The 16,545-nt window shown below is 39.9% G+C and overlaps 1 protein-coding gene across 2 annotated transcripts; it reads right to left on the reverse strand.

The window, feature by feature from the left end:
* Positions 1 to 2,713: 2,713 nt before the first annotated feature.
* Positions 2,714 to 12,507, reverse strand: LOC146547632 (uncharacterized). 2 transcript variants are annotated; one of them, XM_085265663.1, is made up of 5 exons: positions 12,105 to 12,507; positions 8,915 to 9,088; positions 8,023 to 8,279; positions 7,618 to 7,914; positions 2,714 to 5,694 (listed from the first exon to the last, which is right to left on the reverse strand). In XM_085265663.1, exons 2-5 carry the CDS (start codon positions 9,060 to 9,062, stop codon positions 4,594 to 4,596), a joined length of 1,803 nt encoding a protein of 600 aa, XP_085121789.1. In that variant the 5' UTR covers positions 9,063 to 9,088; positions 12,105 to 12,507; the 3' UTR covers positions 2,714 to 4,593. The 2 variants fall into 2 exon arrangements, with proteins under 2 accessions (XP_085121789.1, XP_085121788.1); XM_085265662.1 differs by having other exon boundaries at positions 7,603 to 7,914.
* Positions 12,508 to 16,545: the final 4,038 nt, after the last annotated feature.

Genomic DNA, 16,545 nt, shown 5'->3' on the forward strand with positions numbered 1-16,545 from the left:
TGGTTCACTTAAGACACGTCTTTCAGATACTATTAGATACTCATGTGTAGTCGATAGTTTGTTTGTTTTTTTTAGGCCTGCCACTTTTTCTTTTGTCCTCCACTTGTCCATTTTCCCCAGTTTTTATCAGCATCACACACCTTCTGATTTATGCCAAATGTTTTGCCAAATAGCTCTTTGAGAATCACCTTGTTGGTGAAAAAAAACTATTTTATGTGTGCAAAACTGTGATATCTCTGGCATTTCTTTTGTAGATTCAACTAAAGAAAGTGGAACAAATTACATGTTTTTCATGACAGGCTGCTATTAAATTTAACAAAGTGCCTAAAATTGGTTTGTCAGTTATACGTAGACAGAATACTGGTTCACACTTTGAACCTATTATTCATAGGTCAGTGTTAAGTGACATAGCAACGAAAAGGGCTTGCTCTAAAGATGGGCAGATACAAGGACTGCACTGAAAATGAGTGAAAAAGCAGCAAATACCCAAAGAAAAACTTTGAGAGATGTTCAGAAAGCCTGGGTTACTGCTAGTTTATAAAAATTATGAAGTTGATCGTATCATTCACTTCTTCTTTAATATCAATAGGCTTCCTTCATCGATGTGTTCTATTCACCTCTTACATACATTTTTTTGGTAGTTACTTTAAACCTTTAGCTAAAAATAACAAATAAATTAATTAGGGTAAAGCTTTTATTTTCTAGTTTTTATGCAGTCTAAATCCCCAAAGCTGTAGCTTTGATTCAGACTTAATCAAGATCCAACGCTTGAAATCTCTGGTGTATGAATAGCCTCTCTTTTGTTGTGAATTGCTTGCATAGTGATTCCCAACCACACAACAGTGTCTTCCCCACATTATGCAGAATCAAGTACTACTGAATACAAGATCCACACAGACGTGTATAAGAAGGAAAATCTTGTGCTGGGACCCACAGGAAGAAGAGGTGAAGAGCTGAGACAACCCCCACCCAGCAACCCCTCCAGTGCTTTGCTGCTCTGTGCTTCTCCCTGCCTGTTGCCTAGCAACCTAACATCACAGCTCCCTTGCCTGTGATTGATCAGCAGTCTCTGGGCTTGCTTACCCACAATACCTTGCTGGCAAATAGACAAGCAGTCACCCCCTCCTTCAACCCTCAGCACACGTTAAATTATATTAGAAATGGGAGAAGTCACATGGTGGCCTTGTTCCAGCTCAGATCCAGTGTATTGTTCTCATCATTGTCGGAGGATCACGAAGGACTGCCAAATGTTTGTTTAGCCTCAACTTAACACAGCACCTGCTGCAGGTGTTGTGTGTGCAGCAAGCCATGAAAATATTTCTATACATGAATAGGCTGGCCAATAATGCAGAACTTCCTCTTTCTCCAGTCTGAGCTCAGCCTCACCCATTGAAGGTGTCAGTGTGTTGCTAGCTCACCACTGCTCTCTAGAGGTCCACTGGAAGAACTGGTGGGGTGTATTAAAGAAAACGAATTGCATGCATGATGACACAGCACTTAGTCAGACTGTTGTCTAAATGGAAAAGCACAGATGTGTGCTGACATCTAAATGTCCAGATTAACTTTACAGATCTTTTTTTCAGCTATCACTGCAGAAGAAATTAGTTCACCTCGTGTTTTTCACATTGACAAGGAACAAAGGTTCTTGGCTAAACCAATGTCACAGTTTATACTGAGGAAGAAAAGAACACACTGATGACGTAAAAAAAAAGTATTCTAACACCCATGATCATGTCCAGATATATCAGCAGCATGCAAGTGAAATAAATAGATGCCACCTGCTGGCAGCATTATATAATTACACAATTTAAATTTGATTTTATGAACTTTTTGAGTGTACAAAAGACAGAGCACAATTAATAAAGAACTCTTAAACTACAGTGGGTGTTAAAATTGATTTTATTCACACTTTCATGAAAATGTGCATTGTGTAAAAAGGAAGATACAGAACACGTGGCCCCCAGTTTTTGACAGTATTGATTATTCTCACTGGAAAAAAGCAGAAGTAGTTTCATCACTGATGTTCACAATTATCACTGTAAACTAATAAGTAATGCACAGACAGACCATTCTCTAATCTAAATATATGCTCTTTTAAGAGCTTAACTTAATGGTGAACATTTTGTGATAGTTTTAGGGGTGAGACATGTACAGTATATTAGCAGTGTATAGCAGTGCTTTGAACAAAATACTAAGATCAGCATGGTAACATGTCAGCACTGCTAACATGCTGATGTTTAGCAGTTAGGCTATGTAATGTTTGTTATCTTCATTTGGTTTCTTAGCATGCTAACATTTGCAAAATAGCACAAAATACAAATCAGAGTTGGTGGTAATGAAGATATCGGACCATGTTACATGTCTTCTGATAAGCTGTTTGCTCATTTTCTCTCTGTTGGCATGTCTTTGACTATTTTGTACAGTCAAAACAAATGCCTGCTGTAGCTGTTTGAGTTGTGAGGGTTGACTGTTATAGTAATCTTGAGATCTCTAACGAAAACCACAAAAAAGCTTTGTAAAGTTAAGCTGAACTACAGAATGAATAAATAATTCAAGGTTCAATATTAAAAAAAATTCGTCCTAACTGTGGCAGGGGACCTTCCTGCAATGTAACACACGCCTATAGTTTTGCTTTTTAGGATCTTAGCTCTTAAAATTATGGGCGGACTTACCATAGGCTCCATTGCCTTGTACAGACAAGGCAATGGAGCCTATGGCAAGTCCGCCCATAATTTTAAGAGCATCCACACTCAAGGACAGCTGTACCACCTTAAATATGCCCAGGCACAGCACAGAGCGATCATACTGGCAATCAGGGTAGGAATGGCCTTGTGTTAGTATGCACTACTAGTGGTTGTGTGCATATGCACCTGTAGTCTTGGTAATTTAGAGAACAAAGCTTTCTAATAGATGTTTAAAGCTGCAAAAGCCTGACCAAACAGTAGCTGAAAGTGAACGGTCACGAGATGTAAAACAGTTTCCTGGTCCAAAGTCACATGTGCTTGTGCCTGTGACCATACCCAGCCCTTTGGCAAGCTGCAAACACTCCTACAAGTTGTTCTAGGTATGCTAACATGGGAAGATTAACTTTCATGTCTCTCACTTGACAGATGATAAACTTCTTCGGTAAGCCGATCACATGCGATACAGACAGAATTGAACAATCATTACCATCAACAATAAGATGGTGGCACAACACAAAAAAACCCCAAAACAAAACAAGCACCTCCAAATCTAATTTTGACTTGTCATAGATGCCAGTCACAACCAGAATGACCAACATGCGGTAATGACCAAAGACTGTACAACAAGCCATAAACTGTATGCTATATAGTTACAGGTACAGAAACACTGATTGATTGATTGACTGAGTGATAAAGATGAACTTTTTCCTAAATTTTTATACTCTTTAGTCCAAGTTGACGTTCCTAGAACAGTTTAGAGACAACGTGAACTTAAATTTTACAGTGCTGTGAAAAAAAGAGTATTTGCTCTCTTCCTGATTTCTTTAGTTGCCGCTGGGGTTTTTGTTCTTTGCATTTTTGTCACACTTGCATGTTTCAGTTCATCAAACAAATTTTAATATTAGACAGAGAAAAGCTGAGTAAATTAAATTTCAATTATTTAAATGATGATTTCATTTATTAGGATTAAAAAAAGCTATTCAAGCTTACTTGGTACCATGTGAAAAAATAATTGCGTCCTAAACCTAAAAACTGGTTGTGCCGCCCTCTGCAGCAAGAACTGCACTCACACATTTGCACTAACTGGCAATGAGTCTTTCACATTGCTGTGGAGGAATTCAAACTTGCTTTTCTTTGCAGAATTGTTTGAATTCAGCAACAGTGAATGGTTTTTTGAGCATTTAAGCTCATGCCAAAGCACCTCAATCACTCCTCAGCACCTCGGCGACTCCAAAAACATCATTTGGGGATTTTTATTTAGCCATTCAGAGTTTTTACTGATGTGTTTTGGATCTTTGTCCTGCAGTATAACCCGAGTGAGCCTCAGGCCACAAACGGATGGCCAGATATTTAGGATTTTTGGAGTCGTCAAGGTCCTGAAGCAGCAAGAAGGCCCAAACCATCACTCTACCAGTACCATGTTTGTCAGTTAGTATGATGTTCTTTCTATAACATGCTGTGTTATTTTTATGTAATAGGACTCAAACCTCCAACAATTTCAACTTTGGTCTTGTCAGCCCACAGAGTATTTCACCAAAAATCACCAATCATGTGGTTCACCAAGATGTTTATTGGCAAATTCCAATGTCTCTTTGGTTAGCGATGATTTTCTCTTTGGAACTATCTCACAGATGCTATCTTTGCAATACTGTCTTTCTTATTGTTGACAATAGAGACCTGGATACCTTTTTTCCCTTAATAACTGAAATCATAATTTCTAAACTTTATTGTTTATTTACTGATGTCTGAAAAATGTAAAGAAGACAAATGTTCACAGCACTGTACCATCTATCTGTCTTTTTCTGTGTCAAATACGTGACTCATTCTGTCTTTGAAAGTGCGTTTATCATGAATAAAGCAAACTTCAATTCTTGACCGCATATTTCCATATGTTAACTGATCTCTCTTTTCAGACACTCTTTGATGATGTCATTTGACCATGTGTCTGCGGTCCTGTTTCCTCCTGTGCAGGCTCTGCTCTCTCCTCCCCTGTCTGCTCCTCAGACTCAGCAGGATGCTCAGCCTGAGTGTCATGACAGTCTGGATTGTTCCGGAGGTCTGTTGAATGAGGTTGTTCATCAAGTACACCAGCAGGGGCAGTGTTAGCATCACGCGTCTCTACATGTGAGCAAGTTTGGAGTGGCAGGGACTCCGAGAAATGGCGAGGAGTGCTGTGCTGCTCTGTTTGGCAGTGGAGTTCTGTGTTTAGTTCTAATGCAGACTCTACTGTGGGGAGCGTGGGTGTGCTGCTGACATTTTCACTGTGGAAAGCAGGCGTGTCGCTCACAGAGCTGTTTCTTTGATAGTGCTGCATGGGTGGAGTGGTGTGGAAGAGGTTACTGAGGTTCATGAGTGTGCTGTTAGAGTAACTCATCACAGAAGGAAGTGGAACAGAGTAGGGTGCAGGATTTGTTCCATGTAGTGAACAATCCCACTCTTCCTCCTCATCGTCTTCATCTCCTTCTTCTTCTTCCTCCTCCTCCTCCTCTTCTTCCTCATCATCTTCCTCATCCTCATCCTCCTCATCTTCTTCTCCCTCCTCAGGGTCAATTGTTTCCAAGCTGTGTGTGCTGCAGTCCGACAGCCCACTGCAAACACTGCTGCCATCTTCATCATAAGCTTCATCTTCTTCTTCCTCGTCGTCATCTTCTTCCTCTTCTCCCTCCTCCGCCTCTTCTTCCTCTTCTTCCTCATCCAGATGTGACTCAGTGTCACCTGTGTTCTGAAGCTGCATGATGTGAATGTGCTGCGTGCTGCTCATCAGTGGAAACTGCAGGTTTGGCTGCTGCTGCTGCTGCTGGACCAAGGTGGAGTCTCCGTGGTAACTGTTGCCATTGGTTACAAGCTGCTCTGGCTGCTGATAGTGCTCCTCGCGGCTCTTCTCCAGCTCCAGCTTCATGATAGTGTGCAGGAAGTGGGTGCGCACCCGGACCGGGTTGAACTCCAGGCGTCCCGTGGTGTTGCTGCAGCCTTCCTTGGTGCAACCACAAGGGAAGGACATGCGATCCACCTACAGACAGAGTGATACACAGTGCAGAACACAAGCAAATTAAAGTGAGCTGCCAATCAAAGCTGATCATGCATGAAGAGAAACAGCAGATTCTACTCAGAGTGTTATTAATATCATTAAACAAGAGCGTGCAGCCAAACTTTGTGAAGCCAGAACACCTTAATCACTCAAGATTTACTTTTATGTGTCTGAAAAAAAGACTATCATGCCTAAAGCTCCAGATCTTTTTGTATGAATTCAGTAATGCATAACACAAAATAACATTCCTGATGTTCTAAGAATCAGAAGGACGGGGCTTTAAAACGTCCATCTGAGCATGCACAGACTGTACATAAAAGATGGACATGTGACAGCTCTCTGCCACTGGTCCCAGTTTTGTAGCCTAAAGCATTTTGATCAGCATCATCTCAGTTTTTTATTATGTGATGTTACAAATGTGGGGTGGATGTGACAGTGAAACGGTGGACAATGCACACTCATACTTTAGCGATGCATAGAGTTAGCTGTTGCTAAAGCATAACTTTATTTTTCTTCAGGACACAAATAAAAACATCATGTAGAAAATAAATATCTAGTTCTATTCAGTAAGACTTGAAATCAGCAACTTGCAACCACAAACTCATCAGAAGAGTGTTCACTGAAAACATGAACCAAGGGAACAAGGGACTTCTTACACTTTGACTTCTACACGACTAGCTGAAAGTGATCTGAAAGAATGTGTCATCCAGGGGAGGACTTTGTTTTGAAGTTGTTTTGCTTTGCATGTTTGCTGTGTTTTACTGTGTTTCTATGTGGAGTGTTTTATTCTTATGGTTTTATTGCATGTTTTTATTGTATATATTAACTTGTCCCGGTGAGACTCTGCCCACTTCTAATCACTAATTGGATGCATCTGGGAGGGCACAGAGGTGAATAAGAGGGCCTGGCAGACCACAGAGAGGAGGCATGAGAGACAGAGCAGGAGAGATGGCGGAGTAGATGGTGGCAGGCGGCGTTGGTGCAGGTTGGTGTGGGTTGGTGTGCAGTACGTGGCGAGGGCATACAATGGCTAGTGCGTGAGAGGCAGAGGGAGCTGTGCTGCTGTAGGAATAGCTGGATGCCAGAGGATGCTATGGTGGGGAATTAGTTGGCAGCGAGACAGCGCCCTACCTCCCACGGCAAGACCACAGTGCTGGCGTGACACAGAAAAGCGGCGGGCAGAGTTAGGAGCTATGCCCATTTCCGGTGTAAGTCCCACGTGCTGCAGTAACCCGGCTCACTAGAAAGAACGGTGACTGTCGCTGCTCCTCTCTTCTAGTATTCTGGAGTGGAGAGACAGACGGGAACGGCTGGTGACGCCGCCGGGCTTTTCCTTGCCCCGCTCCGATTTCCTGGATTTTAACGTTGTGGCTGACGACACTGGACTTTTAATGCTTATGTTTTATTAGTTTTTATTGTGTGTTCTCCCTGGCCACGGTTGTTTTAATTCATTTTAAAATTTTAACTGTTTTTGTAAAATAAATTATATTTTAGTGATACAGTTTTTATATAGTTCTATTCCCTTGGCTGCTCCACTGCTCCGTCCGTTTTTTGGAGGGTTTCCCTCCTTAGAATAACAACTGTTAATCCACCATTACAAATGCAGGTATAAATGGCAATGAAATGGCACCAGAGACCGTTTTTCAAATAATTCTTAAAAATAACTGCTTAAATAAGTAACTTGTGAAATTTGAAAATGGTTACAGACTTGTTCTAGAGTCTGTACCCTGCCTCTCACGGTTTTTGGGATAGACACCAGGACTCTAAACTGGAAAACTGATGGATGGGTGGAAACTTGTATGCCAACTTATGCAATGAAAATAGCCAAATTTAACATTTTACTGCACAGACAGACATTGACAACATTTTAGTATTATAGCTGGGCCTCACCACAGTTCCATTTACCTGGCACTTAATGCCGGCCAGGCTGCAAGCACAGGTCTCAGGATCACATATTCCCTGGCAGCGACACCCACACTCCTCCCGGGACATGCGCAGGGCACGCAATTCATGCTTCTCTTCCACATCAATGCGACGGACACCAGAGGCATGGAGAAGAGTACGGCGCCTTCTAGTAGTCAGAGGCTGGAGGAAAAAGTAATCGTCCACCTCTGTGTTGTCCACATCCAGGTCATCTTCAGAAATGTCATCGATTGTGAGTGTATCTGCTTCCAAAGATGACACAGTACCATTCTTGGTCAGCTGGAGGATAGGAAAACAAATAGAAACAAACAAATTAAGACTGAACCATGGATATCAGAAATTATAACCCCTGGGATAAATAAAGATTCATCGACTCCTTGTACTGACTTTGAGTTTGATGGCATTAAGTTTCTCCTCTTTCAGATGGTCCCTCAACATCTTCCGGTGGCTCCGTTTCTGTTCCATGGCAAACTCCCTGAGAGTGAATTGCCTCACCCCACTGTGATGTGGTGACATCCCCAGGGTGCTGCCTCCCTGTGTGGGTACACTGGTAAAACCCTGCCGCCGGTTGAAATAGTAGACTGTGACGCTTTCAAAGTGCACATTATGACCTCGTAGTCGCTTTGACTGCTGCTGGATGGAGGCTAAGATTAAAACCGAGAGGGTTGACAGTTACTAAATCAAAAAACAAACCAAAAAACTCCAAAAGATTTGTTGATAGAGGCGCTACTAAATGCTAGTTAAAGCATAACTTTTGCCAACAAGTTTCCATGACTAAAGCTTTAAACAGAGTTTAAATATCTTATTATGTGACTGTAGGCTTTAAACAAGGGCATATTAAAGTGTAATGTAACAGTATAACAAATACAGAAAAAGCCATACTGACCAGGCTATACACACTAATTGCCTTTATTCCCCTTTGTTTCTTTTTCTATTTTTGTAACATTAAGTAAGACAACCTTGATGTAGCAACAAAACTACTTATACTTTTGTGGTTATATGCTGGAGTGAACATAAGAAAAAGTGGTCCCAAACTTGATCCTTGCGGGACTCCACACCAGATGAAAGTATATGACTCCCAGTTTAAACATAAAATGGTAAAGAGGACACAAACCAGTTGAGATAAAACATTGTTTTCTTTACTCATAAATCAAATTGTCACCACATATATTAGGTTTAAAGTAGAGGATTAAAGGAGTCAGCAAATTGCAGATCACAACAGCAATTTCACTTTGTTAAATGAACACAAAACAGAAGTTATGTGGTAGTGATGTCTTACCATCCAGCAAGCTGGAGGGGACAGAATGGTTGAGGCTGTCACTGCTGTTACCACTGTCACTGCAGGATACCTCATCATCATCAGACCCTTGCACTGACAAATAAGGGGCGGGGTCATCATCAAGCTTCCTCTTCAGGATCCCACTCATCCTGTGGTTCCTCCAACTGGTTAGACCTGAGCAAAGCACATTTAAATTTATAGAAGACATCAATTTAATTTGTACTGGACATGGAAATTATTTGTATTTTCAAACACACAAGCAAACTTGTTTTCATGGAGTCCTTTCATTAAAAAACTGCAAACTATAACTTCTGTAAAACCTAAGTTGCTATTAGTATTTCGACAGGACTGGTGGACTGTTACAAAAAACCTGTGAATTTTCCTTCTCCAGTGAGTAACTAATAAATATATTGTCAAGTATGGAGGGTTTTTTATTTCTTTGAGAGCTCATTTGTGCTATAACTTTGAACGTTTCAGAATGTCATAATCTGTTTGTTCACAGTGCAGTTCTACATGTCAAATGTGACTCATTTATTGTGATGAAAAAACAATTTCTTCTCATATTTGCTTTTTAATATAATTTATTTATTTTCTTCTTGTAAAGCCAGGGCACAAAATTAGTCGACTTCATGTATCTTCATCATTGAACGATTATGACATCTAGACTGATCAAATTTACCTCGCTCTCTACCTACAGTTTTTTCAAATACAGTTACTATGAACAGTTGGCTAGTAACTGGTCATCTCTTTCTTATGTTTACTTTATTTATTTATAATTGCTTCTTTGTAAACAGACAAAATGTGTTTTCTGCCATCGGGATCCCCTGTGCAATATGTATGAAATACTAAGTATTCTGTGGAGTTTAAATTTTGTTACTTAAACTTGAAACTACAAAAATAAAATCCTCTCATAGAAAAACTTACATTTATTCAGCTTGTTTTTAAGGCAGTCAGCTTGGATGTTTCTTTTTAGTAATGTCAACTAATTAGAATTTACAGCTCACTGTAAAGAGATGATCTATGATCTATGTTACTAAATTTTACCATTTTGGATGGCTTGGATTAACTGAGCCACAACTGTCACGCATTTAGTGATGAAGGCTAATGGAACTAAAGGCAGCAGTGAGAGAGCATAATGATACTTCAGTATTTCAGTACAAGTGGATTATCGTTGCACCAAAAAATCTCAACAAAGCTTTGATGAGTTATGTTTACAAGCATGTTAGGTTTTCTTGACAAGCGGAGGTCATCATACAGAACAGGTCCATCACCATGTTGCATATGGGAAATGGGAACTTGCATAGTTCCCATTTCTGTATAGCTGTATATCCCAGATTCTGTAAAGTTATTTATTTCATATTCTGTATAGTTTTTCATATTTATATCCTGTTCATATCCTGTACATAGCTTGTACTCACTACAGCCTGTACATACTTATAGTTATAGAATATTCACAACATACTTCATACCGTGTACATTATAACATACCATAATAGACCCATTTCTGTAATATACTCACATATCTATATTATTGCTAATATATATTGTAATATATCTATATCACTAAAGCACTTCTGGATGGATGCAAACTGCATTTCGTTGCCCTGTACCTGTGCATGTGCAATGACAATAAAGTTGAATTCTATTCTATTCTATTCTATTCTATTCTATGTTCATAATAATGCTGGAAAATTGGAGCCACTTAGCCGATTTCTTTTTGTTTTGTTTTGTTTTGTTTTAACAAGTTGAATCCTTTCTTTCCAATGGCCATGTTCAAACCAGGTCAGGTAGCACCATTCATTCATGTTTGACTTATTTTGGACAAAAGAATACTTTCCTCAACAAACCAAGAAGACGAGAACTTCTTGTCCAATGAGATAGTAGGCAGCATGGTAGTGCATTAGTTATGTGTTGCATAAATAGTGCCTTGCTCTATTTGGCTGTAGGTGTGGGCATGCATTACATTATATACATTAAAAGTACTGCATGAATATGAGTTAAAAAGGTAAATGCACATTGAAGTATAAAACCAGAAAAGGGTGATATAAATCCCCGTCTTTTCCATTCATTGACAGTGACAGATGTCTTGGATCTGTGTTATCTTTGACACTATGAAATGGACACAGTACTGCTTAATTATAAAGAACATAATACAAAATGTTGTACTGAACATGTAAATAAACAAAGCAAGGAACAACGATTTTAGATTTCACCAATGTAAAACCTACATTTTAAACCTGCTAAGCTGGGCTCATTAAATTTTTTTTTTTCAAGAAATCCAGTCTAGTTATTTGGCTGCCTTATGCAGAAACTGTCTCCCCACCACTGGGTGTTTTCCAGTGACCTTGCCAAATTCTGTGATACCTCAAAAATGGGGAGAATTTTTCACAGATGATGTGTTGAGCTCATTAAAATTTTAATGAACTGATATTTCTTTTCATACTGGTTGATTCTATAGGAAATTGAAAGTACACCAACTCTCGAGGGAGATAAGAGGTTATTTTACACACTATGAGTTCTCCCCCACATACTGGAAGCACAGCTAATCAGGAGAGGGGTGTCTTTTGACAGTTGATGGTTACATTTGAAATTCATAAAGATTGTTGAGCTGACTGCTTGGACTGATGCTGGATTCCATCATATACGACATAGCTTAATGCTAGGCCAAGCTTTCCCTTGCTGACAGGCATTGTCTCCCTTCCCTTACAACCTGCTGCTATTCAGTTTTTGTTTTCTGTGACTTCTCCTGTATTCCCTCATTCCCCACCATTCTCTTCCCTCTTGGTATCATAAAATGTTCCAATTTCCATCTCCAGGCTCCCACGTATGCTTCTGTCCTCTTATTTTCAGAAAGAACAATGAAATCAAAGATTTGTAATAGAAGACACCGTGACATGTTTCTGTATATTTGATACCACAGAAGGTTTTTCTTTCACCTTAACATCTGTCGTTGAGATCTGACAGAGTATACACACACACACACACATGCACACACATCTAAAAGCCTGCTCAAACATCTGCATGTAAGCGCATCCTCCCACTCTCCATACATGTCCACATCCCAGTCCCTGGCATGGGAATTCTTATTGACAATTGTAAATTAGCATTATCCTGTAATGTGAAAACTCACAGAGCCCGTGTTGTTTGATACTATAAAGGCTTTTTGTGAGTCTCTATGACTGTCACTGACCTGTTTCCTTAGCTTGCCTTTGGTTTCCAGGAAGTCCTATTTGACTCTCTCCTCTGCATCACACAGTATTCACCAGCAGCAGCCAAACATCCCCATGTGTCGTGATGATGCAGTGAGCGTTGCCATGATGCCAGCTCTCTCTCTTTCTTTTTTTAAAGCAGCTTCTGGCACTATTGTGCAGCACTGAGCACCTCTGTTTCTATCGCTATCTTATGCCTTCTTTCTTTCCGCATTCATTCTATATGCTCATACTCTGAGGTCCCTCACTGCCTGATTCTCTTCTGCTTCTGCTCACCCCTTTCCTCTCTCTCCCTCCCTTTCACCCTCTCTCTCTTTCTTTCTCTCTCCTCACAAATACTTGTTAGCTTGGTGCTGCTGCCGGCTGGAAGCACTGGAGCTTGACTGAGGTGAAGCAAGCCCTATGAGATCACAGAGAGAAAGGAGGAGTAGTAGATGTGGTGGTGGGTGTGATGGAGTGGGGGTTGAACATGGAGGTTGTGCTATGTGAACTACCTCCTATTTCCATTCTTCAGCAGAATTTTTGAAGTAAAAGTATATGCATTAAATTTTGCTGCTACTGCACAAGGTGATATCAGGTTGGCTAACTACTATCTGAAATTTATACATTTGCTGGAGTAGTTAGAATGAAAATGCGATGTGCGTTTTGCTTTGTGTCATTTCTTGTTTTTGTTTCTAAAGCCCATTTGACTTACAATATGATAACGAGATCTGAGGATTTAAGAGGAAAAACAAGATTTTTGAAAGAGATGTTGATTTCAATGAGACTTTGACTTTTAAAATAATGTCATTTTAGTTGACATGGTAATATATATAGCATATAATGTATCTTTCTGTCACTAACAAACTAAATTGTTGATGGAAATAACATTTTTACCATGCTAAAAGTATCGTGAGCATTGGAACAACAGTGTACAGAGAACACACTCATAAAGGTTAGGGATAATCTTATGGACAACAGTGGACTGATCTCTGTTCTTGTTCTGTTAGACCTCAGTGTATCTCTCAAAGTCATTGTACTGCAGTGGTTTGAATCATATAAATATCCAGTTTGCACATGTAAGTGGGGAGTCTTAGTCACACACTAAGGCTAATTATGGCGTTCCACAGGGTTCTGTGCTAAGACCAGTTCTATTTACATTATTCAGTATTATTAGAAGCGGTAGCATTTGCAGAAGATACACAGCTTTATCTATTTATGAAGCCAGATGCCACAGACCAACTGGTTAAACTACAGAAGTGTCTTAAACATGTTAAGGCTTGGATGACCTCTAATTTGCTGCTTCTAAATTTAGATAAAACAAAGACTATTATACTCGAAAAATCTTTCAACAAAAGGGTGTCTAATAGGATACACTGGATAGCATTTCCTTGGCTTCCAGTAAGACTGTGAGGAATCTTGGAGTCATGTTGTTGTTCTAAAATTTAGGTTGTAATTTTTATTAATTAAGTACTAGTAGGTACTACAAAAAGCTGACAATAGCTAGTTTTAGAGGAACGTAGAAACATATTGTACTGTATTTGATACTGTACCCTTTTTTCAAAAAGGAGACACAAAATTCTACTTTGAGCGTGTTTATGTAATTTACATGCAGGTATCTTTAGGGTATTTTAGGGGAAAGGGAACACAACTGATTACCAGAGGTGTGGGCTGTATTGGAGTATCATAACCTCCCCTTCTTACATTATAATTACAGACTTTGGGCCTCAGAGCAATTTTGGCAACTTGTCAGGTGAATCAGAGGGGAAAAGCAGTGCTCTGCTCAAACTACTGTATATAAAATGGGGATGGGTACTGCTGGCTTCAGCTGAGTCATTAATCAGACGGTGGAAGGTGTGTCAGTATCTCACTGTCACAACTTCTGTAAAAGAAGCAGACTCTCTTAATTAGGGGAAAGACTAGGACATCACTGGAATACAGTCACTGTTAACGGAAAATAGCTCCTTGTTAGCTCAGATGTGCACAGATTTCCTTAAAACTCTAAATGTTTTAGGACTGTCTTGGTTGACACATCTCTGCATAGGGGTTTGGGTCGGGGACTCTGGATTAGCAGGCTTGAGTAAATGTGGTTCCCCTTTTTAGGAAAGGCCATAGGGTGTGTTCACATTGAAAGGGCTCACACTCCTCAGCTGCCCTAATAAGGAATCTTCCTGGATATTAGTGAGGAGAGTCCATATGTAAGTTCTCGAATTTAGTTGAACAATGCAGTTTTCAAACTGGTGGCAGAACAGGTGACTGGTTCTTTATCCTGTTGCGGATATTCGAGGGTGCGTGGGGTTTGCCCAACCAGCCAGCATATGATTTGTGATCTTGAAGGGGGCATTTGACTGAATTCCTTGTGGTTTCTTTTAGAGGATTTTTGAGAATATGAGGTATCTGGCCTGTTGTTACAAACCGTTCTGTCACTGTGGTGAAAGCTTAGTAAGTACTGCCAGTTGAAGTATGAGTCTGCCAGCACTGCCTTTTAAACAATAGTTTTCATAGTTTTTATGTACAGAATTTCTAGGTGTAGGAAAATGGCTCTGCTTTGTTGGCCTTAGTTTCCCTTTTTACAGATGATGTGGTTCTTTAGGTTCATCAGGCAGTGACCTACAGATAGTAGTATGCAGCCAAGTGTAGGGTAGCAGGAGTTAGCACCTCCATGATGCTAATGGAGCCCGCTAACTGGTGCAGTTTGGGCATCTGACAAGGATGCCTCCTGGGCGCCTCTTGGGTGAGGTGTTCCTGGTATGTCCCAGAGGTGGGACCAAGTCATTGTTTTGCAAGTCTCAAGTAAGTCTCAAGTCTTTATCCTCAAGTCTCAAGTCAAGTCTCAAGTAATGTCAGGCAAGTCAGAGTCGAGTCTCAAGTCACTGGTGTAAAAGTCCGAGTCAAGTCACAAGTCTGAAACTTTGAATTTCAAGTCCTTTCGAGTCATTCAAAAAAACGAAAAAAAGCATGTTGCAGTTATGCTAAATGTAAATATTAGACCATGTAATTTTTAAATCTGTGTTTTTCTCAACACATGACAAAATAGTGAACTTAGAAAATATACACAAATTGTGAAATTGCACCTCTTTAAAATGCAGCTCAATTAAACCTAGCTCCAAGAATAGTTTTCACCGACAGTTCTGAGATAAGCTGCATGTTATTCTTGGATGCGGTTGTAGGACCGGCTTTAAAATCGCATGACAAAAATATCATACACATTAAAAAAAAACTGTATCACCAACATAGCCTGGACAACATTTGCTAGTTAGATGAAGTCAGCTATCTCATCGTAGCATATTTATATGCATATTTATAATTATACGGTTCTTGGAGTGAGTGCATACACTCATGAAGTTTAGTAACTTCAGGTCACTGCAACAAGCCCAGGTACAGTTTACCGACGGATGGGTGCAGGACCTTGAAACGCACCGTGTAGAACGAAAGACCATCGTACGTATCATAAGTTTACCAGTCTCACAAATCGTCGTCATAAATACACATTCCTTAACCGTTTATTAATAGGACCTTTGAGCTCAACGATAATTAATTAGTAGTGGAAATAATTTCTGGTAGCATCACAGAAATGTAGCAGTGACAATAATATTGTATGCTGTAATCGTACTGGGCAATTAGTGATACAAAAAAACCCGTTTTATCCTGTGAATAAAAGTATGTTTTTGTCCATAATATGTTATGTACCATAATAACAGAAGCGAAACACAATATTGTGTCAGGACAATTCACTATTTATGCACAATAAACAAAGGAGCATAGCGCGACAATTTCTGTTCAGCGCCAGACTTGCTTGTAACCTATATCACCAATTATGTAATGAAAATGACGTATTAACTACTAAAAAACACTGACCTTCGTGTAAATGCTTGGAGCAGACTAACCTGTGAGCTGGAGTGTTCTGGGACGTTATATTTGGTCTTTGAATGGCTGCAATCCAGGCCATCCGTCGCGTCTTTGTTACTTCGGAAACATGGCTCGAACAATTTCTCTTCAACGACGTAATCTGATAACAACCGATCTCTTTACCCGTCGGCTTCCCGTGGCTGTCATGCGACCGGCTATTGCAGTTAATAATACAACAGCTTCTTGCCATTTTTGTGTTTCTTTTTATCGCTGTATAACTGATTTCAATTGAAAGTCTGTGTGCGCTAGTACCTCTTGCCACGAGTTCCCAGAATCCTTTGCGGTTCTACCCGTGAATGACGTCACATTTTCAATCTCTATATAATATGCATGTTAAATTTTATATTTGGGGTAAAATATCAAGTCTTTTCAAGTAAACCGGTTCAAGTCCAATTCAAGTCCCAAGTCATTGGTGTAAAAGTCCAAGTCAAGTCACAAGTCTTAGAACATTTTTTCAAGTCAAGTCTAAAGTCATAAAATTAATGACTCGAGTCTGACTCGAGTCCAAGTCATGTGACTCGAGTCCACACCTCT

This window comes from Mchenga conophoros, linkage group LG23 (genome assembly GCF_057382185.1).
Source record: "Mchenga conophoros isolate Kocher_MC1m ecotype Shallow Benthic linkage group LG23, M_conophoros_male_GT1.1, whole genome shotgun sequence".
In the NCBI taxonomy this organism is placed as follows: domain Eukaryota; kingdom Metazoa; phylum Chordata; class Actinopteri; order Cichliformes; family Cichlidae; genus Mchenga; species Mchenga conophoros.

Coding starts and splice junctions, on each gene's coding strand:
- LOC146547632 (XM_085265662.1), bottom strand. CDS start 9,062: ATGAGTGGGATCCTGAAGAGGAAGCTTGATGATGACCCCGCCCCTTAT. Junction 8,280..8,914: donor CCCCTCCAGCTTGCTGGATG/GTAAGACATCAC, acceptor TTTTAATCTTAG/CCTCCATCCAGCAGCAGTCA. Junction 7,915..8,022: donor TTAATGCCATCAAACTCAAA/GTCAGTACAAGG, acceptor CCTATCCTCCAG/CTGACCAAGAATGGTACTGT.